The sequence below is a fragment of the Pelecanus crispus genome, chromosome 13 (assembly GCF_030463565.1).
Source record: "Pelecanus crispus isolate bPelCri1 chromosome 13, bPelCri1.pri, whole genome shotgun sequence".
Taxonomy (NCBI): Eukaryota; Metazoa; Chordata; class Aves; order Pelecaniformes; family Pelecanidae; genus Pelecanus; species Pelecanus crispus.
In genome coordinates this window covers 2,795,923-2,808,038 of record NC_134655.1, presented here as the reverse complement: position 1 = coordinate 2,808,038, position 12,116 = coordinate 2,795,923, and the positions used below count along the sequence as shown (strand labels likewise).

The 12,116-nt window shown below is 52.0% G+C and overlaps 1 protein-coding gene across 1 annotated transcript in view; it reads right to left on the bottom strand.

Moving 5' to 3' along the window:
- Nucleotides 1-9,598: 9,598 nt before the first annotated feature.
- SLC16A2 (solute carrier family 16 member 2) overlaps nucleotides 9,599-12,116 on the bottom strand; it is a 35,079-nt gene continuing 32,561 nt past the window's right edge. Inside the window, exons 4-6 of the mRNA XM_075720694.1 lie at nucleotides 11,894-12,037; nucleotides 11,136-11,364; nucleotides 9,599-9,819 (exon numbers count right to left, since the gene is read on the bottom strand). Of these exons, the coding sequence (XP_075576809.1) occupies nucleotides 9,599-9,819; nucleotides 11,136-11,364; nucleotides 11,894-12,037 (594 nt within the window). The remainder of the gene's footprint in view (nucleotides 9,820-11,135; nucleotides 11,365-11,893; nucleotides 12,038-12,116) is intronic.

Sequence of the window (12,116 nt, the reverse complement as noted above, 5' to 3'; positions counted from 1 at the left end):
AGCCTCGGCCAGGATAAAGCATGCACAAGCGAACGGGTCCAAAAGCAATCAGTGCTTCTCGCAGCCCAATGCACCTCTCTGCTCCCGCACCGGCGGGGTGGGCTCCGGCTGCCTCCCGCCGCAGGGCTCCTGCGTGTTCGGCGTCAGCTTCGGTGTCAGCGGATCCCTGCTCCCTCCCCTCCCTCCCAGCCATGCACACCTTCTTGCTCTCTCCCCCCCCCCTCTGTGTTTGCCTCAGATCTAAGCACATATATTTTTTTCCCCTCCCTTGCTTTGCCCTGCTGCCAATATTAAGCGGTTTCCCATCTCGCACTTTAAAAAAAAAAAAGCCCCTTAACCCCAAGTCGAAGGAAAGCGAGCGCATCCCGAGCTCACCCCCATCGCTCACCCCCCCTGCCAGCAGCACCCTGCGTGTTCTCCTTTCGCCTTCGGTGCCGCATCGCAGTACCCGGGCATGGGTGCTGGCGCCCTGTTTTTGGGGCAGAGGGTCCCACGGGCGCCCCGGCTCGATGCCCTCCCGCAGCTGCCTGAGCAACAGCCCCGGCAGCCCTGCGGAGCGTGGGTGCGGCTGCACAGCCCTGGGAAGGGCTCTGTTCCAAATTATTGCTTTAAATAACGACAGCGAAGCAACAGCTCTAGGAAAGATTTGCATTTAGAGGCAGAGTTGGTTTTGGTTTTTTTTTTTTTTTTTTTTTTAAATAAAGCTTCTGCCAGTTGTCGGTGCATCCTTCAAGTCCTTCAAAGGCACTTGCAGATGGGGGGGGGGGGTTTCCTTTGGTGCCTTTTTTTTTTTTTGGGGGGGGGGGGGAAGGATTATTATATTTAAGTCCTGCAAAAAGAAAACAGATGGAGAAGAAGACAATGAAAGAAAACAAGCCCAGCCCGAAGCCCGCGGGGAGAGGAGCGGAGGAGCGGCTGGGCACAGCATGCGCCCGCGGCCTCCAAATGCCCATTAACTGCTTGCAGGCGGTCAGCCTCACCCAATGGCAGCCTGTGTCTATATATATATATATATATATATATGTATAAATTTTAAAAAAACCAACTAAATGTAACTATAGATATCATATATGCCATTCATGTATATATACCTAAAACATATATGTGACTTATCACTATTAAACTAATTTAAAACGTTGACATGTGGTTCATATTTAATGTATAAACCATACATGCAAATTTTGCATTTTGTAAGCACAAATGTAAGCTATTATATAGAAGCAGCTTGGTTTAATCCATGATATTTCAGTTTTAATGTATGAATAGATGTATAAAAACTATTGTGTTATAGTAATGAAAACGTTGGGGGGGGGGGGTTTTTTTGGTTGTTGTTTCGTTTGGTTTTTGGAGTTTGCAGCCTTTCTATTGAAAAACTCAGGGGTTTGCCCCTGATCCGAAATACTTTTTTCCCCATTTTTTCAACTCCCCATGTTTCAGGGCCAGCCGCAGCAGCCTGGAGCCGCCGCCGCTCCATGCCCTGGGCTCAGCCGGGCACATGCACACGCACACCTATGGCGAGATACAGAGATGTCTACATCTGTACGTATAGATTGCTTTCTTTATATGGCCCTTACGGAGATGGGCTGTGACGAGCTGATGCTCCTGGGGCGGGCTGGGAGCAGCCGGGCAGCGATCCCCCCCCCCCCCCCCCCCCCCCCCCCCCCCCATTGCCTCTCTGGGTGCCCCCGTGGGTGTGCAGCCCGCTTTTATCACACACCCCAGCACCCTCCCAAGCCCCCCCACCAGATTTGCAGCCACCCCAAGAAGATCAGTGTCATATCAGGCTGGCTTTGCTTTTTTTTGATACCTGCAAACGCAGCGCCGCGTGTTCGCATGGTGCTTGCCGCTCCCAGGAACGCGCTGCAGCGTTACCTCTCCTTGCTCTGTCCCTCCATGCAAAAAAATCCTCTGGAGGAGCCCGTTGCCGTAGTCTCATTCCCTTTGAATCTCTGTTTACCATCTCTTATCTCCTGGTGGTTTTTTTTTTTTTAAAAAAAAAAAATACTATTTGCAGTAAATAGCCCCAACTTGAAAAAGGGTTGAGAGGCACATTAAAAAAAAAAAAAAAAAAAGCCTGAGCTATATAAAACTAATGTATATGTCAGCTTTCATCTACTGTCAATTAAAGCACCTAGCATAAACAAATCATTAATATAAAGCCCTTGATAAAAGCCTTCTTTTCAGTATCTCACAGCCACGGTAACCTCACTTATGAATAATCATCCCCGGTCTTTCCCACCCTCAACCCTCCCGTAACTGCTCTTATCGACAAAAAAGCTTAGCTCTCCTGTGACCGACGCCAATACACAGGAGGTCGCCCCGTGCCCCCGAACCACCGCCAACAGGAAGAAACACTAATAATAATAATAATAATTTTAGAAAAGCCCGGTGCTGGCCCTGTGCAGGAGCTCCGTGGAGCAAAGACGCCGGCGAGCCGCAGCCCCCGAAGACGCTGGTTGCTAAAAGCCAAACCCAAAGCTGTGCCCGGGGGGACCCCATCGGCGTCACTGGGGGCTCACCCCAAGCCCTGACACCAGTTTGGGCACCGAGATGCTCTCAGGGATTTCTTTCTTTATTATTTTCAGTTTTCGATGCCTCAGGTGGGACAAGGACCATCCTCCACCCGCCGACACCACCTCCAGCTTGCACCCTCCCGCGTCGCATCAGGAACCTCTTCTCCCCCGTTAGGTACCAGCACCTCTGCACAGCCTCCTCTCAAGGTGTACGAAAGACTTGATAAAAATAATTCCTGTGCTGAGCTGCCACCTCTCCAGCCCCTTTTCTTTCGACATCCCAGGCAGGCGCCGGGCGGAGGGTCGGCAGCAGCCGGGAAAGCTGCCCAGGACCGGCGCTCTTGATCGGCCACGGGGAGAGGAAACCTGGCAAGACACAGGCACAGAGCCCTTTTCTTTTTAAACTGGTTTTATTCTACACAATTTTTTTTTTTTTTAAACAACATTCATAAAACATTAATTACAAAAAATGTGCTAATATGGGGTCAGGGTGGGGTTTGGGTTTTTTTTTTTTTTTTTGGATACCAACAATCAGAAATTCACATTTTGAACGGATAGTCATATTTTAAGACACACATTCAAATACTTTACTTACAGATACAAAATTTGAAGGGAATATAAATTGCTTACAAGGAGCAGATGTCAAAAAAAGGACTAATTTTAGACTTCAGGTTCTGACTTTTGCATTGAATTGAGCGGCTGCTTTCAGGCCACTGGCTCTGCTGGACCCGGTTCGGAAAAAAAAGGGGTTGCAAAGCTACCAAAGGTGCTTGCAGCCTTTTACTGAGTCTTTCTAGTGGGTACAGACACCGCGAGGGTGAGCGTTCCCAGTATATCGGCAGGACAAAGCAACGCATCCCTCCCCGAAAAGCTGTGGGCAGGATTTTTTCCATCAGCGATGGAGCTAATGCCGACCGCGATGGCAGCAAGGCTGGAGGGAGGCACGAACTCAGGGTGATGGCAGCAGGCTTGGAGGTCCTGCTTTAAAAACAAGCTGTCCCATGAATTCCCGAAAACGGCCAAAATTCAAGCCTCCGCCCCGGTGCTCCTATGTGGAGTCGGCTCCAAAATCCACCCATCCGAAAGCAAATATTTGGCTTTGTCCCACTGGATTTCAGGGCAGGGGAGGGGGACAGGGTGATTTCCTAATTGCCCTCAGCCTCCCCAAAAAAGTCCTGCCTCCTGCTTTAATGGGTTCAAACAGCTGAAAGAGGATATGCTGGGAAAGTTCAGGCCTTGAGAAGTCATGATCTTTTCCGAAACGATTGGATTGAATGCACTTGGCAGCCAAAAACCCAACTGCATTCAGGTAACCTGGCCGTCACCGACCAGAAGCGCCGCACCAACGCTACGCAAAAACCTGCTCCAGTAAACAACTCGTCTTACACGCCACAATTAAAAATGTACAAAAAAAAAAAAAAAAGCTTCATTCCTTAGTAAAATAGACACTAAGTCTTGCCTCTAACACTACGGTTAAGAGCTACACTTGCCTTGACGGTCGGAGGTGGACGTAGGTTGAGCGTTGGGAAGTATTTTACAAAAAGAGAAGAAACTTTGGAGCGTATGAAACCTTCTTCCAAAGTCATGTTTTGCAGAAAACGGGAGGGACTGTGTGTCTTTCCTCTCTTGCCTCACCCCTGCCAGGAGCGGGGACCCAAGCCCTGCGCCTGCCATCAGTGGTGCCGGTGTTTTGCCACCGCGCCGGCACGGCTGTGGTGGGAAGAGGAGACGCGGGGACACGCGCAGCGTCTGTCCTTGGTGGGAGCACCAAGGGCATTGCAACATTTGCAAAAATAAACCAACAAAACAGGATGAGCCGGCCACAGCCCAGCGATAACCTCGCCGTGCCAAGCTGATAAAGTGCCCCGAGCCGTGCTCAAGCCCCCGGCCACGGGGAGGGTCACCCCTGCAGCCGCAAAGCCCACTTGGAGCTGCACAGGGATGGCAGCTCCATCCACCCCACCTCTGCTTTCCTTCCACGGGCTCTCAAAAAGAAGGGAAATAGTTTTATTTCGGTTCGTCGCTTGCTGGTGGAGCTCCTCTACGGTGCCAGCTCCGTCCCCGCCCGACCTTACGCTGAGGACGTTGGAGGAGTATTTAAGGAGCACTTGTCAATCACATCATTCTCCCAGAGGTTACAAGGGCGGCTGAGATTTAAACAAAAGCACCCGAAAGAGCTGCCCGAGCGCGAGCGTTCACGGCAGAAAGGCAGCGGCTCCGGCAGCGGGAAGGGGCTGCCCCGCTTGCCTTGGCAAAGGAGCCGGGGCTTTCATAAGTCATTCCAGTTTTTTGCTTCCAGCTGGATAAGAAGCAGCAAACCCTGCCAGCATGAAAATTATTGAAGCTAAAATAACCAAGGTAACCCCCAAAGAAAACTCTGTTGGGCACAGAGGCATGTGAAAGCCGGGTGATGGGCTGCAGCGAGACCCTTGCCAGTGCAGGCGAAGGTCTCAGCTGGATCTGTCTCCCTCTGCATCCCGAGGATTTGCTCCAAGTTCACCTTTATGCAGGTTGTTACTCTGAGGGCTGTATGGCCACATATGGATGCAGATGTCAACCAGGGTTAAAATCCACCCTACGCCTCCCGAGATGCTGAACCAGAGCGATCTGAGCAAGCGTAGATGAGATCCTCAGCACCAAATCAGCCTGCCCAGAGCAAATCGCTCTTAGCACCAACGTACCAACACCAGAAGAGACCCTCTCATCGCCGTGCAAAACACTCCTGTGGCCCGGTCACGCACGGAAGGGCAGGAATGTCCTTGCCCAGCTGCAGGCCACCTCCCTCTCCCAGCTCCTCCGGACCAGGCAGCTCAGCCCGGAGGGTTACGAAGCTCCTCGACTGCTGGCGTGGCCAAACTGGCAGCCCCAAACCACCACGATGATGGGAGGCAGAGCCAAAACGTCTTGAAACTGGGGGTCCCCAAACCCCGCGGTACCGCAGCAGACCTGCAAAAGCCCTCAAGCTTTGGTGGCAATTAGGATGTGGCCTTCCCACAGCTCCCACAGCAGGGAAATGTTAGGAAACCTCAACCCCAGCCAATGAGTAGCCAGAATTTGTTAAATTCAGGCTATGTGCCTTAGAAGCGTGTATTTCCCTGGCCGCAGGACCTCAGGGCAGGGCACGCTGCAATGAAGCAGCTCCTGCAGATGGTTCCAGCTTTGTTTCATAGCTAGAAAAAGCTCTAAGCCATGAATCATGGCACTTCCCGGGCAGGTCCCGCAGCCGCTGTCCTGCCAGCCTTCCCATCAGTGGGGCAGCCCTGAAAGGCTGAAAACACAACCACCCCCTGAGCCCCTCCAGCTCGGCTGTCCGGCTCCATCCCTCAGCCAGAGCGAGAGGAGTTAAACCCGGCGCCTCGCTCTGTAGCAGCAAAAAGAAAAAAAAAAAAAAAAAAAAAAAGAAGAAAAAAAAAAAGAAAAAAAGAAGAAAAGACAACAACTTGTTTTTGAACACCCTCAAGCTAAAGATTTAGAAAGGCAGCCCCAGCCAAGCCCCGAGCTGGTGCTGCTGGGACACGTCCCGTGCTTGCTGTACACTTACATAAGGCTACGCGCGCGCCTGCAGCTCTCCAAACAACCCGGGCACGGAGCGAAGCTGCTCCCTCCCCGCTCCCTTCCACCCCTTCCCATCCCCGAAGGACTCGACCTGCTCCCGTGCCCTCGCTGGCTCCCGAAAACAGCCGAGCCCGGAGTGTTGGGCTCTACCTTCCCCTCCTGGAGCAAGGGAGCAGGGCAGGAATCACAGCCCGGCACTCACAAGGGAGGGAGAAGTTTGGGGTTTTTTTTTAATTAGAAAACAGAGTAAAAGGAAGTTTTTGCCGTGAACGCTGCCTCCCGTTCAGCCCTCGCCCGCTCAGAGGAGGCCACGGGTGTGCTGGGCCAGGATGAGCGGATCCTGATGGGAAAAAACAGGAGGGGTTTTCGGATGAAGCTTTTTGCAAGAGGTGGGGACCTATTTGGAGTCTCTGCACCAGACTACAACAAGCTAAAGGGTTGTTTTGGAGAGCAACGCAATTTTTCCCTGTTTATAGATGCTCAGATTGCTACAACCCCACCTCTCACATGCCACAAGTCTGCAAAAATTCTTGCAAGCTGCCCGATGCTCAAGGGACAAACTAGAGGCGCAGCAGCAGCATTAGCTGACAAACCAACCCCCAAATGCTGCCCTTTATGTTGACACACTACTCCAACCTTTGCCCTTCCCGTTCCCATCTGTGTTTGCAGACGAGGCGAACCTTTCATTGCTGTTGCTCAAACAGACCTTCCCGGCTGCACAATTTGCCCTTGTCTTGACCAAGGGCAGGATCTTGATCGGACAAAGATGCCGAGAGTGGGTTTGGGAGGCTGGTACCAGACATTGGTCTGGGATAGGATGAAGGGTGGATTCTTTCGACTAAACTCAAATGGTCCATGAATGCACCTCATCACTCAAAATCTCCTAGAGGGTAGATAATAAGAGCCATGGGCAAAGACCGAAATTTAGGGCGATGAATGTGGGCACCACCATCCCTCCCGGGAAGAGAGCTGGCTCCCGGCTGACACAGAGCTGGTCCGATGCCGCTGCAGCGTTAAGCACCCGTCGCACCAAATTCAGGCTCCTCTTGGGGCAAAGACCTTCGCAGGCAGGCGGAGCATTTAAGGCAAGTGGAAATCTGTAGAAATCTAGGATTTGAACCATAAATCACCTTATCAACCAGAGACGTTTTACCACCACGAAGTCTCACGCAAGCTGGGTGCAGTCATCGGTGGGCTCTGCCGCGCAGCCACTCGCTCAGGCCAGACGTGGGTTTGAGGCAGCTCTGCTCATCATCTTCTTGGTCTGAAGAAGCTACTTCTTGAATTTAAATCCCTCATAAGCTCTCCTTCGGGGGGCATCAAGGTCAAAAATATGATTTAAAGAATTTCATCCAACTCCAACGTGAATAAAAGCCCCCGAACTCACAAAAGGAGTTACAATGCAACATATTTCTTTCCTTCTGCTGTCAGATGGCTTTGAAGATGCCCCGCTGCCAACGCTCCTGCCTGAAAAGCATCACTTTAATGCCCTGCCCTCGGCTAAGCCTGGCAGATCCCACCGGCGCCGGAGCAAGGGCACCGTGGTTCGGTTTCCCCCAATGCACGGGCGTATCCATGCCCTGCCTTCCGATGCAGCTCCTGCTGCCTCCCGTGGCTTCCTAAACCAAGCCATGGGTCAGCAGAGCTGGTGCAGACGATGCGATATGGGCAACGAAGGGCAACAACAGTCACAGAAAAGCCTAGCGAAGAAAGAGACAAGCGGCTATCTGGGTTTATAGCCATAAAGAGACACGTCACAACACACCAGTTAACTTTCGAGCTTGTACGAGGACAGAAGGACCTTAAGGACCACAAGACCTTAGAATGCATTAGCCAACGCAGATTAAAAACAGGGCCAGAGGGGCATGCAGGATCCTGAGCCTATGTACAAAGGTCTCGCCGCTGCCCGCGGGAGTAGGGGGCCTCCGCTGAAACCGAGTTTCCACAGCAAAGATTTGTCTTGGTGTTACAAACCCCCACACTCACCCGGGGACCGAGGGATGATTCCCATGGGACACGTCCCTCTTTAGGCTTCTCATTTTTTTAATGGCAGGTGAATAAAATGAAAATCCGATGAAGGATGGTTTTGCAGCCAGGATAAATGCAAGCTTTGTTTCTTGCTCTCTCCCAGGTTATTATTCCCAGGAAAAGGTACTCCGGGCCCAGCCGGCACCTCATTTGCACGGCAGGAGGACCTCCCTTGCACTGTGCCACGCTCATTAGCGATGCCTGGAGATGACGAATTTCTACACAAGACCGAGCTCTGCCTTCATTCTGTGTGGTGGGTATCCGTGGGATGTGCTATTTTCTTGACCTCTCTCCCCCTCTCCCCCCCGGGGACGGCACTGACCCGGCACCGACCCCGCACAGCAATGCACGGGCTACGAGTTAAACGCTGTCAGGGCTTTTAAACCCTTCGGAAACACCGGGCTTCCCCTGCCAATACCGACGCGTGGTTATTGCTGCATAATACACAACCAGCCACAAAGAAGAGCGCTGGCATCCTGTGCCCCGAGCCAGCTGCATCCCCGCATCCCTGGCTGCCCCTGTGCCCCGAGCCGGCTGCATCCCCGCATCCCTGGGTGCAGGGAAGCCGCCTCCCGGCACGGAGCAGACCTGTGACACACAGGGCTCTGTCCCGACCCTTGACGCCTCCGAAGTGCCCGTCTCGGCGGCTTGCCCATGCTTTTCCTCCTTGCAGAGCCAGCCCTGTGGGCTGCGCTGGGAGCTGCCCCTCTCTTTTGCACCTCAAAAGCCCAATCTTGAGTCGCTGGGCGAGAAAACTCAGTGGATGAGGGATCTGCTGGTCTTGTCCTTGCGTTTTTAAGGCATATTTTGCAGGAAGGGGGTGCTCCCGCGTGGCTCCGTTCAATAAGGGCGGCAGGACCGGAGCCAGCCGAGCTCCCCATCGTCCCAGCTGCAGCTCCCTGGGTGCGTGGGAGAGCAGTGGAAAAGGAGGAGAGAAGAAGATAAAAGTGGAACTCGCCGACCATTTATTTGGTTTGTGCATCGGACTGAAGCAGCGTTTCCTCCTCCGGATCTGCTGGCTCCAAAACAGCCGCTGGCACTGGACGGGGAAGGGGCTGTCTCGCTTGGATGTGGCACCCGAGTGACACCAGAGGAGAAGGATGGACAGCTGCGAGGCTCAACAAGCCCCATCTGCGGCCTGTTTTAAAAAGGCATTTATTAGCTGTAAACCTCTGTCGTGACGTACAGAAAACTGAGGAGAGGAGCGGGAGATCGATCAAGTTTGAATCCTGGTGAGAGGTCGCCTTAGAAAAAAGGTTAGAGGAAAAAAAAAAAAGAGAAAAGGGCAGCTTTGAAATCAAAACTGCCCCAAAAAAGAGCGTTTCTGCTAGTTAAAAGCCTTTAACTAGAAGAACTTATTGTGTTGGCTTTTTTTTTTTTCTTCCTTTACAAAGGTAGTGCATCTGCGATCATTGAGAATTATGGTCCGTCTAGAAAAGGGCCTGTGCTTGGGCTACGGAGAGGCTGCTGGTGGCAACAGTGAGTGTCGGTGAGCGGAGGCGTTACATGTGTGCTTCGGAGGCAGGACAGCCCGGCAGCAGCTCCCCGTTCACCACCGCCTCCGAGACCAGCATCTTGTCTTTGCCGGAATCCAGCCGCTGCTTCTTCAGCATCCTCTGATGGACCAACGGGACGACGGAGAGCACCAAGCCGCCAATGATGGGGGGGACTCCGGCGAAATAAAAGGCCGCGTCATAATTCCCAAAATAATCATTGAGGTATCCTGAAAGAGAAGAACAATGGTGGTTACAGCCGCGTTAGTCTACAGACCAATTTGTCTCCTTCCTCAAGTGAGAGCTGCAGCTTGCTTCAACCGCCAGATTTGGGGAGGTAGATTTTAAAACAATTTTTTTTCCCGTCGCATTCCTTGGAGTTTTTATGCCCTGGATTAAAGGATGTGCGCAGTCAACATTGCGTAGCAAGGAAGCCAAGAAGGAAAGCCTCAGCCATCCTTCCTATTTAACCAGAACAGGACACAATCGGACACATCCCAAACAATCCCACACGCAAGCTGAGACAGCGTTAAACCACCAAACATTTCAGGTGGCTCTTCCTAGTGCCTTGCCAGCCAGGAGGTAATAGGAAAAGCAAGCAGGGGCTGTTCCTCTGCTGATTGCCTCCATCTGGAAGCCCTGCTTTGCTTACGGATGTTTTATCTACATGGCGATGTCAGCTGAAAAATACACGCTGCCAGTTACAAACAATCCCTTAAAAACCAAATGAGGTTCTGCACTTGTTAGTTCGGCAAGTTCTGACACAGCCAGACATCCTTGGAGAATAACGCGTGGCCATTTATCGGCACTGGAAAATCCCTCTGAGTTTTCTCCTGCGTAGATACTTCCCTGGGGATTACGTCCATGAAATGAGCTGCTTCACCCGGCCCTGTGCCTAGCAAGCCCGATGCCAGGGGTTCTGCAGCAGCACCCTAATCTGAAACGCCCATGTTCCTTCACGAGGGCATTAAACTGAATTTTGCTGCCAAAACCAGAAAGATCAGTAGTGCTTATACAGCTTTAGCTTAGCGATTGCTGATGCAGACGTTCTGCTGTTCAAGGGCCAGCTTTGGCAAAGTGCTCGCTGTTAAGGCTGTTGTTATTACTATGCTTAAACATGTACCCAAGTCTTGGGAAGACAGAGATTCGGGTGTCTCCGTCTCTAACTTTGATTCAGCAATCCAGGGCCTGAACTCACCCATTAGCAATCAGTCCCCAGATATCTAAAAGGACTTCTAGAAAACTAATGTCTGCCAACTTTTAGCTCAGCTTCAAAGAGAAATCAGTTAATACGATCTTGAGTCGCTCTTGCTGCTCCCCCGCTGGTTACCTTTCATCACCCTGGAGAAAGGCCCTGAAATCCTACAGGACGTAGCATGGAGTGATGCTACACCCGTACTTCAACCCCCATGCAACACGTTAAGCCAGAAAATTCAAAACCATAGGTCTGGTCTCACACCAAAATATCACAATGGGTGAAAGCTGCTACAAGCGTCTGCTCCCTCCCAACAGCTGGGTCCAGGTCCGGCACCGCGGCGCTACCAACCTGCTATCGGCGTACCCGCCGTCATGGGCACAGCCATCAGCCCCATGAGGTACCCTATGGCTTGGGACGCCTGCATGGGCCCCACCAGCTCGAAGGCGATGGGGGCCATGATGGTGGTGAAGAAGCCATCGCAAAGGCCGAGGAAGAGGCAGATGACAATGACGCCCTCGAACCCTTGGCACTGGGGGATCATCATGCACAGGATGCCCAACAGCACAAAGGACACAACCTGGGGAGACAGAAGTGGGCATGTCATTGGGGTGCAGGATGAGTGGGGATGGGCAGCAGGAAGTGCCATGAAGATGACACTGCACAGGTCAACGACATTGGCCCCTCCTCTGGACCCAGCAATGCCATCCATCCTCTGTTCTCGTCTCAGAGAGGACCTTAAGAATAACCTTTTAAGAAGCTTTAGGAAGGATTATCTGCTGGATTAGCTGCTAGATTTGAGCATTTGTTTTTCAAAAACCACAAGAAGGTGAGAGGGTGTCCAGCAGTTTGGGAAGTGTTGCGGCCACAGAGTTTGATTGCTGAACAGACACTGAGACCTCAGGTCAAGTGTGCAACTTCTCTGTACACCTTTCTATAATAAATGTTCTTCCCTGACAGCAGACAAGGGTGTTAGGTAATGGTCGGTAAAGGATTTGCAATCTGTGGTTGACAGTTATCAAGCAGAGTGCCGATACTGATGTAGAGATGCTACCCCCTGTCCCACAGTGGTTAGCCAGCAGCTACGCGGAGGGTCGGACACATCGTACCTGCAGGTAAATCTTCTTCAGCCCAGGAATGCAGTCGCCAATGCGGCCTGAAACCAAGCGCCCCAGCCCTGACATGGCTCCGAGGCAAACCGGGAGGATCCAGTCCTTTTTTGTTTCTTGAAATCGCTTCTCCACATATTTTACCTAGGATGGAGGGAAGGATGCAAGGACATGAATCCTCAGTAAGTTAATCCCTCTCATATCCCCAAAAAGGGACAAGACT